General features: G+C 46.8%; 1 protein-coding gene across 3 annotated transcripts in view; it reads right to left on the reverse strand.

Annotated features, from left to right (window-relative positions):
* The window catches only part of SLC35B1 (solute carrier family 35 member B1), a 33,781-nt gene extending 10,733 nt beyond the window's left edge, over window positions 1-23,048 (reverse strand). The window contains exons 1-6 of one of the 3 annotated variants that reach the window (XM_066587362.1): window positions 22,938-23,048; window positions 13,578-13,794; window positions 11,662-11,765; window positions 10,437-10,570; window positions 7,025-7,055; window positions 697-857 (exon numbers count right to left, since the gene is read on the reverse strand). In XM_066587362.1, the coding sequence (XP_066443459.1) occupies window positions 697-857; window positions 7,025-7,055; window positions 10,437-10,570; window positions 11,662-11,765; window positions 13,578-13,794; window positions 22,938-22,953 (663 nt within the window). In that variant the 5' untranslated portion in view covers window positions 22,954-23,048. Of the gene's footprint in view, window positions 1-696; window positions 858-7,024; window positions 7,056-10,436; window positions 10,571-11,661; window positions 11,766-13,577; window positions 13,800-13,903; window positions 13,991-22,937 lie in introns of those variants that run through there. The other 2 variants (XM_066587359.1, XM_066587363.1) reach the window with 2 other exon arrangements.
* Window positions 23,049-23,294: the final 246 nt, after the last annotated feature.

Raw genomic sequence — 23,294 nt, forward strand, 5'->3', positions numbered from 1 at the left:
CTATTAACACAACATCTGATGGAACATGCCATGAGCATCTTCCCGTCGGATTCATGCAGCGGCTGGAAGCAGGGGCATTAGGACCTGCGGGACGCTTGAGGTGCCGTATGACAGCACTTGTATGGGGTTATAATAGGAACATGTGTGCGAGGCCCAATTACTCACATGGTGTTGTGTCCACCCCTACACGGGCGGACGACATGACCACTAAAGGACTTGTGGCCGGCTTTCCTGTACATGTCATGTCCCTCAACGTCCACAAGGCTAGTTTCACACGGGCGAGAGGGATATGGGGCCGATTTTTTTCCTCGCCAACCTGCATTGTACCTATGGATGCGAGGCGATTTTCAGGTAAGAAAGTCGTGCATCACTTCTGAGAAATTCCGATCCGCTCAGGCAAGTTTAATGAGCATCAGAAGTATTTTCCATTGATTTCAATGTAAAACCTTGCATGCCCGAACCATGTGATGTATATATACACAAGTTCCCATTGAAATCAATGAGTGATGTGTTACGAGGGACACGGAAAAAAAAAAACATACATGCCAAGATATCCCTCGCAGCATCACAGTGAGGGTAAACATCGCCCATGTGTACGACTAGTCAAAAGAAAAAAGTTCCTATACGCAGGTTTTGTGCGTCTCACAACACACAATATTCTTGGCCGTGTGAAGCCAGCCTACATCATCCACATACCAGCAGCAGCTCTCCGTAGCCGAACAGGTGGTCATCACCGCTGGGGCCGCTGTTCTTGGGCTTGTACATAAACAGCGCGACCCCCACCACTATGAGCAGCACACAGAGATACTTGGTCAGCGGATATTTCTTCCGGAGGACGGAGACTCCTAAGAGCATCACTGTAGGAAGACAAGAGAACAAGGCTGTTATATGAAGGGTAGAAGAAACACACAACATAAAAGTGGCACAGCGCATGGTACACGCCCAGGTAGTCCCTGCTGGCACAAGTGCTGACGTAGCCAACCAAAGTGATAGGGGGGACAAGGTCTATGGAAGACCCCATGTCCACTCTGTCCCAAGAGGAGCAGGAGGAATAAATGTATCCCATGGGACATGACTCAGAAATCATAGTAACTTGACCCCTTAACTACCAGCTATTTTTGGGGTTTTCAGCTTTTTCGGCCCCATATTCCAACAGCTATATTTATTAAAAGCACCAAAATTGGGAAAATTTTGAAAATTTTTGATAAGATATATATTTTCATCTGTTTACTTTATTCAGGAAGCACATTGGAAAAACTTGAGTTTTTTTAATCATTTAGGAGACGTACAAATTTAACATTTTGAGAAACATTTTTTCACCAAGCCAAGATTGCGAAGGCTCATAGGTGTCCGAATGATAGATACCCCCACAAATGCTCCTATTCTAAAAACGACACCCCTTCATATATTCACTGAGGGGGGCAGGAGTATTTTCACCCCACAGTTTCTTTTCAGGAGGTAATGCAATTTAGAGGAGAGAAAAAATAAGATGTCATATTTGCAAATCTACCATTTCAAAGACAGGTTTTTTTCTATAGTGCACATGAAAATGAGGATTTACACCCCAAATGGATCCCCCTGTTTGTCCTGTGTTCAGAGACATACCCATTATGGTCCTAATCTTAGGTCTGTATGTCTTTAATGTAGCATTAACATATCACAGAGCCGTCACGGTCAGCTCCAATCCTCAGAACTAGCGTGTTTTTATGGCCCTGAGGATTAAAGCCCACAAAGCCAGGACGTAAAAAGGCAATGGGGCGGTCACTAAGGGGTTAAGTGGTGTGCAATGGAAAAAACAAAACCCAACCGCGCCGTTATCAGTGTCTTTTTTCTTTTGCAGCGTTGATGGTACAGTACAAAATGACATTCGCTTCACACCACGGGTGTGAAAAAATAGGGTTTTTTAAATGTGTTACTACTTGTAAAAAATTAAGAACTGTTTGGGTAATTAAAAAAGAAGAGACGTTTCTTGTAATGTTCAGAGCCCACAATGTCGTATTTTTCTGACAAGGGAGCTGTGTGCCGGCTGCTTTTGCTGCGGGGCGGGCGGTAGTTCTTATTGCTACCATTTTAGCATACGTGACTTTTTGATCACTTTTTATTTAGTTTTTATTGGGAGAAAAAAAAAAAAAATTCTGTCATTATGCATTTTTTGCTTCCCGACCGTCTTCACACACGGCGATGACAAGTAGGTTCTTTCAAATTATTTTGTGCGAGAAAAAAAAAAAAAAAAAGGAAGGGGGGGGGGGGTGTTAACATTTCTACACTATACCGCAACCCTCCAGTAGATTATGTTTTTTTCACATTTGCATAACGAGCCCTGCCATTAGCATAGTTGAGAACGTGGCGGCTCTATGAGCCTTCACAAGGCCCATGGCAACCGTCAGCGTCCCAAAATCTCATCATGAGAGGCCCATGGGCACTCAGGGTTAGAGGTCAGTTGTCACCAGGTCTACGATGCCCTGAGGACGGCATAAGGTAGCAACGGATCCTCGGATTATCACAACGGCTCACTTTTTTTCCTTGCAGTAGTTCTAGAAAGTCCCTGCTTATTAGCGGGAACAAACGAGCTCCGTCAGCACTTCTTACCAGCACATTAAATGCAAAGATGCACGTTGGCCGCGGCTGCGAAAGCCGTGCCTCAGCACCCGTGGACCTGGAATACCTGATTAAAACTGCACAACTCTTATATGTGCTGCATAGAAGCGTGAAGCTCCCAGCAGACATTTTAGTCACATGGGGGCCGTCTGCCGCATCCGGGCGACCAGCGTTCAGATGGGTCCAACCTGAAACAGAACCCCCCCCCCTCCCAAGACTCAAGTGCACAGATGGTAAGCAGAAACCAGGACATAGACTCGAATTAACACTGGGACAGACGGAGAAATAAGCGCAGGACAGATATGGAGGCCGCCGCCACTCCGCAGGCACAACAAAACGGTCAGCACTGTCAGTGTTTTTGCTCCTATACTTTATAGATTCCATTCACTTGTTGCAGAGGACTGGCTGCCTCCATATGCGGCCTGCATCCTAGTTCTGTCCCAGGTCCACCGGAAAATGGGAATTGTGGATGGGCCGCGGATTCCACAGGAAAGCAGGAGACTTTAGAAAAACCAAAAAACCCTCTACTGCGCACGTTCGCTTCCGCACAAATCCGCAGCGAAGACTCAGACAGGTAAGCAGTGTCCTCGGCCGCGGGCAGGGTCGGATTCTTCTGCGGGCTTCCGCATGTGGAACCAGACCTGCCCGTTGGACATGAGGCCTTAGGCTTTGGGAGGGATTTGCCATGGATTTTCTGTGCGGAACGGCCACATGGAAAATCTGCAGCATTTACAGCAGATGGGATTTTAAAAACCTTGTCCCCATGCTGCAGAAAATAAAAAATTTGCTGTGAAAATTGAATTGTGCAGCAGATTGTGGATCGGCGGCCGTCAGTGATCGCACCGGATTTTCAGTGCGGATTCCACCTCGTCAAACAAGCCGTTTTTGATGCAGATTGTCTGCAGCAAACCTACTGCAAAATTTCCGCATGTGGACATAGCCTTAACGCTCGTGCAATAGCGGCATTCGCTTGCGCTCACGTCTTCCTGATGATTGTCGGGCTGCACCTGCATGCCCACCCAGGAATTGGCACTATTCACAAGCTGCAACGTGGTCAATTGCTGGGCAACACCTGCACTAACAGGTGCCGCTGGGAAAACGCGGTTGCCACTACCACTTGTGTAATAATGACCTCAGGCCCCAGAAAAAGCGAATGGGGATGATCCCACATCATGGAAAAGGTCTGCACCAAAATCCACGTGCAGATATTGGTGCAGATCTTTAGTATTGCAGTGAATGAATCCGTGGTGCGAGTCCGGGGCATTTCTGCAACAAACGTTGAAAATCTACAGCCTAAGGGCTCATGTCCACGGGCAAAATATGATTTAAGATCCGCAGCGGATCTCCCGCATGCGGATCCGCATCCCATAGGGATGCATTGACCACCCGCGGGTAGATAAATACCCGCGGATCGTCAATAAAAGGGATTTAAAAAAAAATGGAGCATGGAAAAATCTGGACCATGCTCCATTTTCGTGCGGGTCTCCCGCGGGGACGGCTCCCGCGGGCTTCTATTGAAGCCTATGGAAGCCGTCCGGATCCGCGGGAGACCTAAAATAGGAATTTAAAGTATTTACCATCCGTAGCGGACCGGGAAGGTCTTCTCTTCCTCACGGCCGCATCTTCCTTGCTTCGGCTCGGCGGATGTGCCCGGCGCATGCGCGCGGCACGTCGACGACGTGCCGGCGACGTGCCGCCGGCGTGAGGAATTCATCCGCCGGCCGAAAATGAAGATCCGGCCGTGAGGAACAGCTGATCTTCCCCGCCCGCTACGGAAAGGTAAATGCTTTTAAATTCTTATTTTCGGCGCTCATGTCCGCGGGGCAGGAGGGACCCGCTGCAGATTCTACATGGAGAATCTGCAGCGGATCTTATTTTCCCCGTGGACATGAGGCCTGACTGTCTTTGGGTGCAGATTTTTTCTGCTGTAAGGCCTCATGCCCACGGGCACACACTGTTTTCCAGTGCAGAATCCTGCAGCGGATTCCAGCAGTGCCAGCAGCCATGAGGTCTAAAGACATTTACTCACCTGTCCGGCTGCCATGCGGGTCATCTTCTTCTGTGCTGCGGATCGGACGGTTTCCATTGACCTCAATGGGAGCCGTCCCTGCAGGAAACTGAAGAAAATGGAGCATGCTGCAGGTTTGTTCCAACGCCGGGAAACAAAATGACATCGGCAGGTAATTAATTACCTGTGGATGCCCAATGAATGTCTATGGGCATATTGGGCATGAGGCCTTAGTGAATAGGGTTTGTTAAAAATGCCATTCACTTACATTGTGCTGTCCACTGCTGTGACAATCCCGCAGTGTGTGAACTCACCCGAAGAATGCCGTCACACACTTCGTATTCGCCGCAGGCTTCTGATAGTGGACAATCCGCAGACGCCAAACCCATACCGAAATAGTGCAGATTTTGCCACAGGCTCCAACCTTTGTACTTCAAGAGCTGAACTCCGCAGATAGAACCCGCGGCATAAAAAGACAAGCTGTGGATTAAAAGTCTTCAGCACATTTCAGATACGCCAGGGGTTCTTTAATCCCTTCAATCTGAAAGGCTGAAATCCGCACCAAAAATCCACAACATAATCAGCAGCAAATCAGCTACAAGAGAATGCGCCCCACGGCTGGCTTCAGACAAGAGTATGGAAAACACGCCCAGAACACGGAGCCTTTTCACAGACGTGTTTCAGATGACATTAGAATCATATATTCAGCCTGCGTGTGTGTGTGTGTGTGTATATGTGTATATATATATTTATTTTTTTTTTATTTTATTTTTTTCTCTCTAACAGTCAAATCCTGATCAGCATTTGCCCAATAGAAGAATAATACAGAGGCAAAAAAAAGGCAGGATGCGGTAAAAAAAAATAAAAACCCCGCCATGTGAAGACATACATAGATTTACATTAACTCCGTATTACGGTACCCAAAACATGGACCAAATAGAGCTAAAATACGCTGAAGAGTAGGACTCATCTTAACGCGGGTCGCCTGGATGCGGCAGATGGGCTCACATGTTTTGATCAAAAAAATAAATTAAATGTGCCAAGACCCTCACACCTTTATGCATCAGTAAATCTAAAAGTTGTGCAGTTCTATCCACGTATTAGCTGTATAAGAGTGCTGAGGTGCTTCCTTTTATCAGCTGGGGTGCCAGCCGAGCTCCAAGCACTTGTATTTGGGAGTGGTGAACTTGCCCCACTGACAACTTTCTTCCTATACAAAGTAATGTGAGAAACCCGATATGAGGCGACACTCCAAGCGATAGTGACTGATCGCTGGAATAAAGCATCTAACCTCAGATAGGGCATTATAAAACATGTCGATAGGGTTCCATCCTGTAAAGTGATGTTTATTGCTAGGGCATGCCATAGCCTTATGGCTGGTGGGGCCTCGACCTCTGGGACCACCGCTAATCCTGGAAACAAAAAGGGGCCACAGTGACGTGTCCTCTTCTAAGGTTTGCCTGCATAGAAGTGGCACTAAGGCCACCGGCTACATGGCTCCATTCAAGGGAATTTGGCTAGCTGCAGTTCCCTGGGTGATCTGCTAGAAAGGTGACAACAGTAAGCCAGCACTGCGTCCCCTCCATTCTCAGCATCGGTTGGACACCCACCTGTCACAGATACTGATGATCACACAGCTATAATAGAGGAGACCACAGCTCATCCCCAGTAACTGACCACATGACCATCTGTAGCCTATTTAGAAGACGATAGGAGCTAATGATAATTAAACTGCCCCCTCTTCCATGCAGGAATTGCATAGGTGTCCTGATGCATCATGGGATAGATATGAAGGCAATCAGGTAAGGGAGGCAGAGATGGAAAAAATGCCTTTTTGCTGGAGTGGCTCTTTAATTTTAATAGGAGAACCAGAAATAGCCGAATACGAGTGCTTTGCAATCTCTGGCACTGTAAATGAAATGGAGCGACCGCTGCCTCATTCATGTGGAGACCTTTGGGACCCCTGTTCTCAAGATAGTGGCGGTCCCACCAATCACAACATTATCCTCTACCCTGAAGATAGGGGATAACTTTATAACTTGGCACAACCCCTTCGGAGATGAACATACTACAAATATATCGGCCCCTAAATTCTCACTCATTCATTCGCTTCGGTAGAGAAGAACCGAAGTCACTTCTCAACTAAAACTTTTTCTGGGTTCAGGGGTCTTCACTACTGGTACCCCACCCTAAAAGTCGCGAGTCGTGTATATACTATTTACACAGGTGCATATACACACAGGCAGCTGTATATAGCGGCAGAAGACACGAGGGGTTCAGCACATGTACCAGCAAAGGTCAGAGCGTGGACTTCAAGAGGACAGAGAGGCAGCGGGTGTCTGGTTACGCCACACATATCCCGAAAAGGTCAGACTGTGGGCAGCAGAGGGCTGAAGGTTACCCTACAGATCACCTTACCTGGGATAGGCTTACAGGATTTCCCCAAGACCTGCAAGACAGAAGAGAGGTTATAAATACCAAACAGAAAGGGGTCATTTAAAGGGATTGTTCACCCTGTTAAGGCAGCCATACTGTCAGCCAATTAACTCAAGCCCACTCATCGTCAGACATAACCCCCCCCCCCCCCCCCCCCCGAAGAGTTGGCAGAATCAAATGAAACTTTCTCTGGGTGATTGTAACGACTCTTCCACACAAACATATCGTTACAACGGATTCTGCCCGTGGGTTTTGCGCATGGAGTACGTTGTACCGATCTGCCATAGGCTCCCATCAGCCGATCGTACATATGGCACAAAATACACAGGCAATGAAGATCACATGATGTTCTATCTTGGCACATATTACATGTGCATATACGCCAAGATGGATGAGCAGTTATCCCTCGTACCACTATTGGGGTGACAGACTCTTGTATACGATGACCCCCAGACCATCACACCAGCAGGGGGCAGTGTGGCGCTCAACAGCAAAGGCAGGATTGAGGCGCTCACTCCAAGGCCTCCAGAGACGAACATGGCTGTAATCAGTGCTCAAATTAAACCTGGACTCATCGCTGAAGACAACCCGGTCCCATCTGTAGCGTCCAGTTTCATTTTTAACGACACCATTGCAAACTGAGGCGATGGTGGGGGTCAAAGTCAGTACATATAATGGGCGCTGCGGGACCAAATGTCCTTCAGCCAAGTGCCTGGAAATAGTTCTGATAAACACAGGGGTGCAACAATGGCGTCTCCTGTCTCTGGATGGTGGACAATGAAACAGTTGGAGCTGCTGGTGATTGTTAGATGGTCCTCTCCACAGGTGGTCTGTCGGGGGTCCTGAGCCCGGTCACCTTGTGTGCCCTCACGCATCCAATGGTCCCAACACTACCTAACAGTCTGGTCAGACGCTCCTCTCTACTGGTGGTTTGTAGGGGGCGTTCTGAGCCCGATCGCCTTGTGTGCCCCCACACATCCACTAGTCCCAACACTACCTAACAGTCTGGTCAGACGCTCCTCTCTACTGGTGGTCTGTAGGGGGTCCTGAGCCCGGTCACCTTGTGTGCCCCCATCTGCTGGTCCCAACACCTCCTAACAGTCTGATCAGACGCTCCTCTCTACTGGTGGTCTGTCGGGAGTCCTGAGCCCGGTCACCTTGTATGCCCTCACACATCCACTGGTCCCAACACCCCTAACAGTCTGGTCAGAACGGCCCGGTGGGGGACAAATTATTGCTACGACCATCCGGCTTCTCCCATCCCAATAATGCGCCCCTCTCAGACTCTGGTAACGGGGTGACATCTCTTCCCTGTGTCGTAGAGGCGTCTAGTGGTCAACAAGCTCCACACAAGCCGAAGTAGAGGTCACTACACACAAGGAGCCTCCGAGAGCCTTTTATAGGCCAAGGGGGGAACCACTTTTAGGTCCTCAGGTGACAAGACCATCCATCTAATCACCACAACTCTCATCATTTACAGATCTGCCCGAGATGGAACTGCAGGGCGAGTTTTGTAACAAAAACGACAACTCCTACTAGGGGCAGGATTTTTTGGGGACAAAGTGTACTTGGGTTGTGAATGTCGCTCTGGATTATCTTCTATTAGCCAGAACGAAAAGCCACTCCGTAAGAAGGAATCCTGCAGACAGTCTCAAGCCGACCTTGTATTACACACAGGTGCCATGTTGTAATACTTTACACCAGTAGCGCCAACCAACGGCTTCCCAAGGTGATCAGCAGCTGGACTTGTGATGCCAACTGATGGATGGGGCAGCTTCCGTAAGAAGGTATATTATTCACATATGACAAGCCTTGAGGCGACCCTATGTTCCAGAGACAAAAATCTGTCTAGGGACCGGAAGGGGACAGTGGGGTTATATTACCTGGTGCCATCCTCTTCCGAGTTCGGGGACCCAAGATAGCTGCAGTGATTCTTAGACTACTTGATGTCCACCAAGAACTGGTGATGGATTTGTAGTCCAAGACATTACTGACGGCTCTGATTGACAAGCACTGCTCACATGAACAGCGCTGGCCAATCAGGTAGCTGCTTGCACGGTGACTACTGATGTACAGATTTAGCATGCGCCAGACTAATGCATTTACAGTGCTCGCATAGCCATGAACAGATAGGGACTGTCAGGCTACGCAAATTCCGTAGAGACACTAGTTAATGACACAGCACGCTGCGGACTCCAATTGGAGAAGTGGTATAACGGCACATTGGGCATCGAGTAGAGAAAGGAGCACAGCAGCCATGATGGAAAATGGATAGGGGGCCCAGGAACAGGCAGAACAGTGGCAGAACTGGAAAAAGTTAGGCACAAGGCAGTACAACTCCCTTCTACAGTGACCGGACTTGAAGGTAGTTTTAAAGGTGTTGCCCCCCAAAAGTTAAAGGGGTATTCTGGTTATAGGTTATTTTTTCCAATTTTTCACCCATCCACTGGGTGGTTGAAAACTGATAGAATCGGTGAGGGTCTTACCGCTGGGACCCCACTAATCCCAAGAATAGGGGACTTGTATCTCCCCTATTTCACAGTTGAAGATGCAGGCTAGTGAGGGAACGGACCTGCTGGTCGCTTATGCGCAGCAGCGACTCCATTCCTTTCAACGGCCACACAGCTGAACGCAACACTCCGCTATCTGTCTACCCCGTAGAAATGAATGGAGCGGGACCGCTTGGCTATCTGTCTGCACTATTTAAGGGCCTTCAGGAACTCTCAGGATTTACAAGTGTAGCCTTAGTTATTTCTCTGTCTGAAAGTCCTGGCCCCTTTCTCCTCAGATGGTCATGTGATCTCAATTCTGACCAATTCAGATCTACTTGGGTTTATGCTGTCTGAAACCAGTCAGTTTCAGAGTCTGTGTGACGATATTACAGGGATCTACCACAGATACTGCCTAGAGGGAGCCAGACACAGACACTCCTGTCAGTTACTAATGGTGATCTCACAGCTCCTGTCACACAGGTATAATAAAGGAGATCATAGCTTACCCTCCTGGCAGTATACTTATGGGCTGTAGCTTATTTAGGGGAATATAGAAACTAATGATCATTAAAAGCTTTCTCCACAGTAAGCAGAAATAGTATAGCCTCTAATTCATGGAAATAATGTAAGAGCAAAAAAAAAAAAAAAGTCATCAACATGGTGCCTGATAAGCATCAGATTGATGGCTGCACAGCATAGTAACGTAGTATGTTAAGCTGGGAAAAAAATAAAAAAAGACACGTCCATCTAGTTCAGCCTATTACCCCCCAATGTAGAAGTGACAGCATTTTACAAAGGAGATCTCAAGAGTGTGACAGACAATCAGGCGAGCGGGCAGGGATGGAAAAATGTGTTTTTGCCAGAGTGGCCCTTTAAGGTATGGATGAAGTGTCACAACTTACCTGTGTGGGGTAGTTCACATACTGGAGTGCTGAGTTACTGGACACCATGGCCCCCAGGTAGGAGAGGGAACAGACTGCATAGAGCCAGCTCTGTGTGCGGTCAGGCTTAGCCTTGGAGTCAAAGAATTGAATCACTGCAAAGGAACACAATATACATCAATAGGCACCCGGCACACAGCCCCGCACAGACTGGTAGAGTTGGAAGGGACCTCCGGGGTCATCTGGTCCTGCTCAGTGCAGGATTCACTAAATCATCCCAGAAAGATGTCTGTCCAACCTTTGTTTGAACACTTCCATTGAAGGAGAACTCACCACCTCCCATGGCAACCTGTTCCACTCATTGATCACCCTCACCGTCTCCTCCCTTTCAGTTTCATCCCATTGCTTCTAGTCTTTCCTTGTGCAGCTGAGAATAGGGCTGATCCCTCTGCACTGTGACAGCCCTTCTCCTTGGGCTAGATCTGTTATCATGGCTCTCTCCCATTTGCTTTTAGGGCCGGGGCGGACATTCTTTCTAATCTCATATAGCATCTTTAAATGCGATCTTATAAGCCAGAGACTACAGACTCGTGGACCCTGGTGATAAAAGTTAAGGTGTTTATGCTCACTAATGACATTTTCCCCCTATCCACAGGTCTGATTGTCGGCGATCCAAAAGCAGGGACCCCCAGCGATCTCGTCATCTGCACACCTCCGATGTGAACATAGCAGGACGATCTCCTTCCATCTCATAGAAGTGACAGGCGTACCAGCTGTCCAATCACACGGGGAGCTCTAGGTGCACAGAGGTCAGGAAACATAGGTTGTGCCAAGATATAACGTTATCCCCGATCCACAGGATACAGTATATCTTTATGATCGCGGGGGTCCAACCGCAGGGATCTCCACCGAGGCGGATGGTCCTCAATAAATGGAGTGGAGGACATACACACAATTGCCACGTACAAACAACAACTTCTAGCTTGCCAATCTCTAACGCAGTCATTGAAATGAATGGAGTCACAATGCGCATGCGCACCCCCGACTTCATTCATGCGAGGACCTTCAGGACTCCCCATTCCAGGGATCTGCAGCGCTCCCAGTGGTTGGATCCCCTCCGATCATACAGTTATCCTCTACTCTGTGGATAGAGGATAAGTTTATATCTTGGCACAGCCCCTTTAAGTGCCCCAGTAACTAGTGATGATGGTGTGTGGCCTCTGTAGGGGCACCAGATGATACTCACATAACTTGGCAAATATGGCATTAACTACACACTGAACAAAGACCAGCGACAGCGCAAAGCGGAAGCTCTCCTTGTCTTCTCCTTCACCGTACGTCCCTCGCGTTCTGGAGAACAGAAACATATATATGTAATCACACAAAGTGGAGCAAGCTGGCAAATAAATACATTACTGAGTTACATCCTGTATTATACTCCAGAGCTGCGCTCACTATTCTGCTGGTGGACTCACTGTGTACATACATTACTTATCCTGTACTGATCCTGAGTTACATCCTGTATTATACTCCAGAGCTGCGCTCACTATTCTGCTGGTGGACTCACTGTGTACATACATTACTTATCCTGTACTGATCCTGAGTTACATCCTGTATTATACTCCAGAGCTGCACTCACTATTCTGCTGGTGGAGTCACTGTGTACATACATTACTTATCCTGTACTGATCCTTAGTTACATCCTGTATTATACTCCAGAGCTGCACTCACTATTCTGCTGGTGGAGTCACTGTGTACATACATTACTTATCCTGTACTGAACCTGAGTTACATCCTGTATTATACTCCAGAGCTGCACTCACTATTCTGCTGGTGGAGTCACTGTGTACATACATTACTTATCCTGTACTGATCCTGAGTTACATCCTGTATTATACTCCAGAGCTGCACTCACTATTCTGCTGGTGGAGTCACTGTGTACATACATTACTTATCCTGTACTGATCCTGAGTTACATCCTGTATTATACTCCAGAGCTGTACTCACTATTCTGCTGGTGGAGTCACTGTGTACATACATTACTTCTCATGTATTATCCTCCAGAGCTGCACTCACTATTCTGCTGGTGGAGTCACTGCATACATACATTACTTATCCTGTACTGATCCTGAGTTATATCCTGTATTATGCTCCAGAGCTGCACTCACTATTCTGCTGGTGGAGTCATTGTGTACATACATTACTTATCCTGTACTGATCCTGAGTTACATCCTGTATTATACTCCAGAGCTGCACTCACTATTCTGCTGGTGGAGTCACTGTGTACATACATTACTTATCCTGTACTGATCCTGAGTTACATCCTGTATTATACTCCAGAGCTGCACTCACTATTCTGCTGGTGGACTCACTGTGCACATACATTACTTATCCTGTACTGATCCTGAGTTACATCCTGTATTATACTCCAGAGCTGTGCTCACTATTCTGCTGGTGGACTCACTGTGTATATACATTACTTATCCTGTACTGATCCTGAGTTACATCCTGTATTATACTCCAGAACTGCACTCGCTATTCTGCTGGAGTCACTGTGCACATACATTACTTCTCACGTATTATCCCCCAGAGCTGCACTCACTATTCTGCTGGTGGAGTCACTGTGTACATACATTACTAATCATGTACTGATCCTGAGTTACATCCTGTATTATACTCCAGAGCTGCACTCACTATTCTGCTGGTGGAGTCACTGTGTACATACATTACTTATCCGGTACTGATCCTGAGTTACATCCTGTATTATACTCCAGAGCTGCACTCACTATTCTGCTGGTGGAGTCACTGTGTACATACATTACTTATCCTGTACTGATCCTGAGTTACATCCTGTATTATACTCCAGAGCTGCACTCACTATTCTGCTGGTGGAGTCACTGTGCACATACATTACTTCTCACGTATTATCCCCCAGAGCTGCACTCACTATTCTGCTGGTGGAGTCACTGTGTACATACATTACTAATCATGTACTGATCCTGAGTTACATCCTGTATTATACTCCAGAGCTGCACTCACTATTCTGCTGGTGGACTCACTGTGCACATACATTACTTCTCCCGTATTATCCCCCAGAGCTGCACTCGCTGTTCTGCTCGCACACAGCCCCTGCAGTCAGTATAGAACCTGCTCCGCACTTACATCTTCTCCTGCAGGATCCCGTAGTAGAAGTAGCAGACAAAGACCCCCAGGAAGCAGGCCAGCAGCCGCAGCCCCCCGTGGCTCAGTGCTCCCCCTCCGTCCATGTCGCCTCCAGCTGTCACCGACACCTCCAGCCGCACATCTCTCTCCGCTGCCGGGGACCTCATACACTCACAGCGTGCCCAGACCGCGGAAGGACCCCGGTCGGGGCTGCCCTCTGCTCTGCCGGAAGAGGACACAGAAAGAAAGATGACGTCAATTAGAGAAAGTCCAGCTCACATAACGCAATTACCTGCCTCTAAGAGAAGGAGCAGGTAAAGCATTACCTCAGGCAGAGACTAGCCGAGACCGGCAGCCATGATACGACTCCTATAATAACACGGCGCTGATGAAGCCTCCGGCGGCCATATTGGTAATCTCATGATCTGAGAGACTAATGTACAATATATATTATAAACCCCGCGTCGGTCACCCCGACACGGATATAGCGAGCGCGCTGCTACTGAATATTGTAATGGCTGTAGTATAACTATAGGGCTGCGGGGACTGACGTGCCCGTATGGCCAAAATATCGTAATCGGGCATCTATTAGGACACCTCTCATCAGGACCCATACCGCTACTCTTCAGACGGTGTGGTGACGTAGCCTCATGTGGAGAGCTCCGATTGGCTGCTGGTGACACGTGTAATGTACTTACTGCCCCAGCAGCTGTTATCACAGCTGATCTGAGAATGGAAACTGATCACTAGAGGCCAAAGTACATTGTCTCTTACGCTGGAGCCATTTTCTTGTGGCCATTTAAACTCTATTCTGGCTATGAGGGATTTTTTCTTGGGTTTTATTTAACCCTTTAACTAACAGCACTTTTTGTTGTTTTTTTTCCTCTCCCGCCTTTTACAGGCCATCCATTTTTTTAATTTTTCTGTTATGTTTGACAAACACTCCGTGTCTGTTATCTTTCTGTTACATATGGGGACTATTTTTTTTCCGGAATTAGTTGTATTTTTTAATGTTCGTAGGGAGCTAACAGTGACATGTTAAATTCATTCTGTAGGTCCGCATCATTATGACAATATCATGTAACCAGATTTTTTTTTTATGCTCGATTACTTAAAAGAAAAAAAAAGAAAAATTTTTTAATTATATTTGGAGCCCCGTGACTTTTTAATTTTTTTTGTCAAGGTGGGCGTGTAGGGGCTCGTTGTTTTCAGGGCGAGCTGCACTTTTTATTGCTAGCCGCAAATGTTTGATCACTTTTTATTCAATTTTTATTGAGACAGGGTAACTAAAAAAATGCAATTCTGGCATTATGTATTTTGTTTCTTTTAAGCCCTAGGGCTTATTCATACGACTGTATATCGGCTGGGTATTCACGCCGGCCGATATATACGGTGTCCCTCTCTGCAGGGGGAGGAGGCTGGAAGAGTCGGGAGCAGTGCTCTGAGCTCCGCCCCTTCTCCACTATTTGCAATGAGAAGGGGCGGGTGGGGTGGAGCTTAGTTTTGGACCTTAGCCCCGCCCCCTGTTCAGGCCACTCCCATTGCAAATAGTGGAGAGGGGGCGGGAGCTCAGAGCACTGCTCCCGACTCTTCCAGCCTCCTCCCCCTGCAGAGAGGGACACCGTATATCGGCTGGGCGTGAAAACCCGGCAGATATACGGTCGTCTGAATGCACCCTTACAGGGCTCACTTTGTAAGATAAATAATACAATGCTTGGAAAATTTAGGCTTTTTCGGACATGGCGATACCAGTTATTTTTTATTGTTTGTTTTGTGGGAAAAGGTTTTTTTATTTTTACCATTTTTATTTTATTGTTCCTTTTATTTGACTTGGGGCGCCTACCCACCAGCGATATTCTTCCCCGCGATGCGAGAGCAATGATTATGAAACTAATGATTCTCAATGGTTTCATACTCATTTGCGTTTTTTCACTGCAGCCTCTCATCGCAAAGAAGACACAACGATTATCGCTCAGAATTCGCTCAAAAACCATCTTTTAAGCGATAATGGTTTTGTCTAAACGTGCGGCCATCGTGCACTGTTCGCTCATCACTAACTTTTAGCTACAGTAGCTAAAAATCAGCAATGAGCCTCGTCAGTGCCGCGTGCTGAGTTCTCAATTGATACTGTTGTTTCAGCTGTTATCCCGCTCGGAGCTGTCTTCTGCATACCCCGCTCAGAGCGCTCAGCTGTATAGAGAACACATCGCTTAAAAGATGTCTTTTGACCAATAATTGTTGTGTCTAAATGGGCCTTTAGTTGTCAAACAGCCGCCATCGGAGCTGCTTCTGATCGCCACTGTTTATGGCGGGTGTCGGCTGTTTCAAACCCCTTCCTACACAGCCTGCACCATACATGTACCTCACAGGTGGGGAGGGGCCGACTAATAGGAAGACTGTCTTTGTTACCCATGACAACCAGTCAGAGCTCGGCCTTCGTTTCTGAAACCTGATAAAATAAAAGCTGCGCTGTAATAGGTTGCTATAGGCAACAAGTACATGTAATAGGTTGCTATAGGCAACAAGTACATGTAATAGGTTGCTATAGGCAACAAGTACATGTAATAGGTTGCTATAGGCAACAAGTACATGTAATAGGTTGCTTAGGGGAACAAGGACATGTAATAGGTTGCTATGGGAAGCAAGAACATCTAATAGGTTCCTATGGGAAGCAAGGACATGTAATAGGTTGCTATGGGCAACAAGTACATGTAATAGGTTGCTTAGGGGAAGCAAGGACATGTAATAGGTTGCTATGGGAAGCAAGGACATGTAATAGGTTGCTATGGGAAGCAAGGACATGTAATAGGTTGCTTTGGGCAGCAAGGACATGTAATAGGTTGCTATGGGCAAAAAGGACATGTAATAGGTTGCTTAGGGGAACAAGGACATGTAATAGGTTGCTATGAGAAGCAAGGACATGTAATAGGTTGCTATGGGCAGCAAGGACATGTAATAGGTTGCTATGGGCAAAAAGGACATGTAATAGGTTGCTATGGGAAGCAAGGACATGTAATAGGTTGCCATGGGCAACAAGGACATGTAATAGGTTGCTATAGGAAGCAGGGACATGTAATAGATTACTATGGGCAGCAAGGACATGTAATAGGTTGCTATGGGCAACAAGAACATGTAATAGGTTGCTATCGGAAGCAAGGACATGTAATAGGTTGCTATGGGAAGCAAGGACATGTAATAGGTTGCTATGGGCAACAGGAACATGTAATAAGTTGCTATGGGAAGCAGGAACATGTAATAGGTTACTATGGGCAACAAGGACATGTAATAGGTTGCTATGGGCAGCAAGGACATGTAATAGGTTCCTATGGGAAGCAAGGACATGTAATAGGTTACTATGGGCAGCAAGAATTTGTAATAGGTTGCTATGGGCAACAAGGACATGTAATAGGTTGCTATGGGAAGCAGGGACATGTAATAGGTTACTATGGGCAGCAAGAATTTGTAATAGGTTGCTATGGGCAACAAGGACATGTAATAAGTTGCTATGGGAAGCAGGGACATTTAATAGGTTGCTATGGGAAGCAACGACATATAATAGGTTGCTATGGGAAGCAAGGACATGTAATAGGTTGCTATGGGCAACAGGAACATGTAATAGGTTGCTATGGGAAGCAGGGACATGTAATAGGTTGCTATGGGCAACAAGGACATGTAATAGGTTGCTATGGGCAGCAAGGACATGTAATAGGTTGCTATGGGAAGCAAGGACATGTAATAGGTTGCTATGGGAAGCAAGGACATGTAATAGGTTGCTATGGGCAGCAAGGACATGTAATAGGTTGCTATGGGAAGCAAGGACATGTAATAGGTTGCTATGGGAAGCAAGGACATGTAATAGGTTGCTATGGGAAGCAAGGACATGTAATAAGTTGCTATGGGAAGCAGGGGCATGTAATAGGTGGCTATGGGCAATAAGGACAGTCTTACTGTCAGACCGTTTTGATAAATGAGCCCCATTTTCTCTGGAAACGTGAACTACACGCCCCCGAGGCTAACTATACACTCGTGGCAGGAAACAGGACATGAGTCATTCTCAGGATATTGGGGTCCCAGAGGGCGGACCCCCAAATGATCATAAAGTGATGGCATATCGTAGCCATATATCACCGCATTACAAGATGGGGTTACCCCTTTAGGGCTTATTTACACAGGTGAGTTTTGTGCAATACGAGACACGAATATGAAACCCTTTCTTTGGAACGGCTTTATTCACGCTGGTGAATGTTCGCTCTCTGAGTGTTGCGAGAGAAAAAAAATCACAGCTCGTTCTATTTTTCGGATCTCGGGCGGAAGGAATCTCTCAGTTTCCTATGAGATCTTGTAAAAAACCTCCCGTTGCGCTCGCTTACCATGCGATGCGATCCTTCCCAACCATTTGTGATCTCTTCACATGTATGAAAATCGTAATTTCACAGAACCGTGCGATATCCGGCTAAGTTTCTCGGCCCAATAGAGCGCTCGCCCATGTGATTGTAGCCTTAGGCTGGGTTCACATGGGGCGGAATTACCACGGAATTTCCATGCAGACTTTACACGCGGAAATTCCGCCGGCATTTTTAAACCTGAGACTAAGCAGAAAGTGGACGAGATTTGCAAAAACCTTGTTCGCATGTTGCGGACAAGCCGCACAGACACTGACATGCGGTGCGGAATTACAATCCGCGGCATGTCAATTGTGTCGCGTTTCCGCTGCGGTCTCTCTCTTCTCTACATGGGGAGAGATTTCCGCAGTGGAATATAGGCTGAGAAGCCGCTTCAAACCCGCGCGAGTTTTGAAGCAGCCTTTCCGCTGTTGAAATCTTGCGGAATTTCCGTGTGATCCCTCTGCGGACATTCCGCCAGATTTCCAGCCTTAGGGAAACGTTCACAAGTAGCGAAAATTCCGTTCCACAATCCGCAGATTTCCCACATCAAAAACAGAGTCAAAATCCGCCACATTGGTGCAGAGTTTGACATGAAATCAGCTGCGGATCCAAAGTTTGTGCGATTTTTGCGCGATGCGTTTTTAATATTAGAAAGCCCTATTGACATGAGCGTTAACAAAACGCAGCAATATCGCGATCGCACGTGTGAAGGCACCCTACGGCCGAGAGAATCACGCAAGGTTTGCACGCTGCGAGACGCACAAATCTCGCTCAAATAAGAACCCTATTCCTTTTAATGGGGTCATACACATGAGCGATTTTCCCCACATCGCACTTGCATGTACCTTGCTAACAATGGGTGATGCATTCCGCGGGAACGCCCAATGATAGGACGTGATAAGATTTTTTTTTTAGGCGATGCGGGAAAAATAAAAGGTCGCTCATGTGTATGACCCCATTAACAAGAATGGGGTTCATACTTGTGCGTCTCGCAATGCACAAATCTCGCACGATTTTCATTGGCCGTGTGAAAGCGGCTTAAAGAGGACTTGAAATGCTGATAAGCCAGCAGGGCTGGTTGCATATCTCTGCCACTGCGGAGCTGCTGACACGATCGCCGCTTTTTTTTAAAATTGCCCCTATTTGCCTCTTCTGGCATTGTGAATGTCAAGTGGGCAGTTCCAATCGCTTCCTACCAATAGAGACTGATGTCACCCATTGGCAGTGAACAGTGGACCACCCACTTGACAGATTCACAGCATCCTCTTTAAGACGGCTTCACACGGGTAAAGGCTATTGCGAGGCGTTAAAAATGAACCAATTTTTTGTACGATTTTTTTAATGCGTTTTTCATGTGCAAGTGCCATCCGTTTTTTTTTTTTCCATGTGTTAAAAAAATGTAGTGGCCCAATCAAGGTCATTCAATAGTCCCACGTGTCATTTGAGTGCATTCCTGCCTGCTGATCAGTTGTTTGCTGGGCTGTTGTGCTTTTACACTGAGCTGATTTCTGCAGGAAGTAGACAGCTCCGCTCTTACTGCAGTGGCCAGGCTTGGTTTTGCAAGAAAAGTTCCTATTCATTTCAATGCTTGTAATACCAAACTTGGCCACTGCAGTAAGACCGTAGCTGTCTGCTTCCTGCAGAAACCAGCTCAGTGCAAAAGCACAACGGTCCATCAAACAACGAATCGGCAAGAGTCTTAGGTGATGGACCTCCACCAATCTACTATTGATGACCCATCTTAAGGATACGCCACAACCAACTCACAACTATATAACCCTTTTAAATAACATCAACTGGGGCACAGAAAAATCTGATGACTTTCGCTTGCAAAAAAAGCAAGAACGCATGAACATCTCGCGAAAAATCAGACCATTTTTCGCGGATTTCCATGCGAATAAGGCCGTATGGGCTCCCTGAGTGAGGTGTTAAAGAATAGAGGTGCTGTGCTTTTGTTTAGACCACTGCGCCCCCCTGCAACTTTTTACTTCTGAGATCTTTGAATGGTACTAAATATTGATGTCTATTACGTCTATGTCCATTGTAAGACTGGATTATTATAATTACCATCGCTCCTACTACAATTATCATGATTTACCATCATACCTGTCATCTAATGGGACAAAGGGGCCCCCTGTTGTTCACCCGCTGCGACTGCAACTTCTGCCCTCCCCACCGCTATGCCGCTGGATTAAAATAATATGATTTTAATCCACGAGGCTTCTAGTTACATTACCAATTTTCCATGCATTGCAGTTAAGCAGCCGGCTCTGTGCCGCCGGCAGATAAACCCGGTGATTTCATGTAAGGCACATTTATGGAGACGTCTAATTGAAACCATAATGCAAATCCTGAGAAAGCGGGATCATGCAGATATCATTCCACAGACAGGAGAATTGATTTGAGCCTTTGTGGGTTGCACGGATAAATCAGACACCTCAGGGGGAAAGACGAGACAAAAGCGCTGGCGAGGGCGCAGGGGGCGCGGTAATGGCAAGACGAACAAATATAATTAAGTGTAATTATAAGACGGGGGAGATTTGTTCATGTGGCGCCATAGGAGCATGGAGAACAGAGGATGAGACGTGAGGATGTGCGGAATGATGGGTAGAAGGAAGGTACCCATAGCTGCGCCCGGGACACTATCTCACCCTCCCCCCCTCCCTGTATACACATGCTTGCTGAGGGTACATGTGCTCTAAATGGGGAGCCAGCCTTAGTACGTGCGACCCATACAGTCACACAGCTGCTAACTTATAGGGGGGGATAGACAGATGTATATTGGGGACAGTTGCCTCCTTAGGTCTACCCAGCCACATGATCCTTTTTCCTGAGTCTTATGGAACTATATGAATCATCCTCCTCTTGCTCTGTCTTCTACCCTCTCATGTTCTACCGCGACATCATCCCCCAACACAATCGCTTAGTTCTGCTATTGTAGGTTATGAGCTTAGTACTGGCGCTGTATTCATGTTATTAGCTTGGTTATGGTATGGTATCAGTGTACTGAGATTAGTTTTGGTGCTGCATTTACACGCTGAGCTTTGGTTCTGGTACTGTATTTATGTCGTGACCTTGGTTCTGGTATTTGTGCACTGAAGTTCTGCAGCTGCATATATGTTATGAGCTTGGTGCTGGTACTGTATCTATTCACTGAGCTGTTTTGGTGAATGTACGCTGCTGCCTTGCTGCTTTATGCACAAGCAGAATATAGGCAAACAACCTATCAATGCAATATATATATATTTTTTTTAAATTTATTTATTTATTTATTTTTTTCTTATGACGGGGAGGGAGGGGGTGACTTCTGTATAGGTTACCATCTAACCTAAAGGCCCATACACACACACAGATATTTTTCACAAGGTTGAAAGGTCAGCGATCGTTTTGCATAAAGTAGTAATAGGCACTGATTGCTATTCCTACTTTATTAGCTTGTTCTGCATGCAAATGAGCTTCTGGGAGCTGTTACAGAACTCAGCAGGAGGTCTGAGCTCTGTAATTAGCTCCATTGTTCGGCCACGGGCTCCCCGTGGAGAATTCAGCACCATGGATAGCAGAAACAGCATGTGGTTCTGCTTATTAGCTGTTCTGATGGTGGGGCTGAGAACAGCTGTAACAATCTTATGAGTTGTAATCTGCTCACTAGGGGCAGAACACAGCGTGCGGTCCTGTTTATCTGCTGAACAATGGTTTTCAAGCAGAACTAAAAATTGTTGTTCGTCCGAACAGTGAAAGATGGGCACATTTAGACAACGATTATCGCTCAAAGGACGGCTTTTGAGGGATAATCGTTGTGTCTAAATGGGCCTTAAGGATGGCACCGGAGATAAGTCCATGCCAGACTCCTTCCCTGGCGGCTTATATACTGAGAACAAAAGGATTGGACGGGTTGAAATCCAACTGCTCGATCCTTCTTGCCGCTGCCATCAAGGCAGATCCTCCAAATGATCGAATATGTCACAGATACCTGTGAGAAGGTCACATTGGTGAAGTCTGTGATCTTCGATTTCAAGAACGGAAGGACTCCATAGAGCTCGCTAACTTCTCTTGAACTATTGGGAGGCATCATTGACAAAAGATCGGACAGAATATTCTAGCTACACCGCCATGGAATCTGATCGGCCCTGGTATTTAGCAGAAATCTCCGAAGAGCTCTGAGACTTCATCCATGTCATCATCTGCAATGTATGGGTGATTTCACACCGCTATTGGGGATTCCGCTTTTCTGTTCCGTTCGAGGAGCAGAAAAGGGAAATCCCTGCGGCTGAGCGGATCCCTCTCTGGACGGAATTGAACGGCGCTGCAGACCTCATTGACTATAACGGGGTCTGCCCACTTTCCAGCTTTTGGACGGAAGAAAAAGTGCTGCATGCAGTGCTCTCTCTTCTGGTATTCAGAGCCAGATCTGCGACGGAATCTCCGACTGGAGGTTCTGGCGCAGATGTGAAAGCGGTCTATCTATAACATGTCAGAACATCATTATCATCAAGCTCCCACAATGCATTGCTCTCAGCTTAATAGCAAAATGAATTTAGCTTTAGACCTGAATGGAGCAAAAAACATCAAGTAATTAAAAGAGTTTGCCCCATGCCAAACAAGTTACCCCCTGTCCACATGAAAATGGGGGTCCCATGTACCCCTTGAATGGATGGAGCACCATTCATTTCAATAGGACTGCTGGAGGTCAGGCACTCGGCTATCACTGACAATCCCCCTAAAATGAATGGAGCCATGGCACAGGTCATTTGGAGACCTTGCAGACCCCTGTTCTTGCGATCAGTGATCGGACCCCACCAATCAGATCCTGTGAATAGGGGATAGCGTGATTTTGTCCCATCCCTCCTCTCCTGAAACTTTTTTTGTGGGACGACCCCTTTAATATTGGTACAAGTTAAGCATTTAGGCAGCACATTTTCTGTAAACTGCAGTTATATAACAAAGTTTTCCAAGACGGCGAAAACCGCCCACCCACCTGACATCACGGACATTTGGATCCAAGACCTCCAAGTCTACATCTTTGCCATCCATTCTGTCCACAAAGTGTCAGCCGCGCTAAACAGGAAGCCCACAGCCGCTGCCTGAGAACAGACCGTCATAATTACAGGGATCTCATAGACTCTCGGATTAACCGGTTATTTGCCAGCAAACTTTGAGCAATGTGATGGAGCCATGAAGCATAAATAAACAAGTGTCCTTGGGGGGGGGGGCAAGTTTGGCTGTTGTTGGTCACCCAAACTTTCTATAACTGCAGGAATACAGTGCAGAATCGGCAACGTAACTCTTGAGTAAGATTCTTTGGCAAATGTTATTCCTGTTTACAGAAGCGTTT

This window comes from Eleutherodactylus coqui, chromosome 13 (genome assembly GCF_035609145.1).
Source record: "Eleutherodactylus coqui strain aEleCoq1 chromosome 13, aEleCoq1.hap1, whole genome shotgun sequence".
In the NCBI taxonomy this organism is placed as follows: Eukaryota; Metazoa; Chordata; class Amphibia; order Anura; family Eleutherodactylidae; genus Eleutherodactylus; species Eleutherodactylus coqui.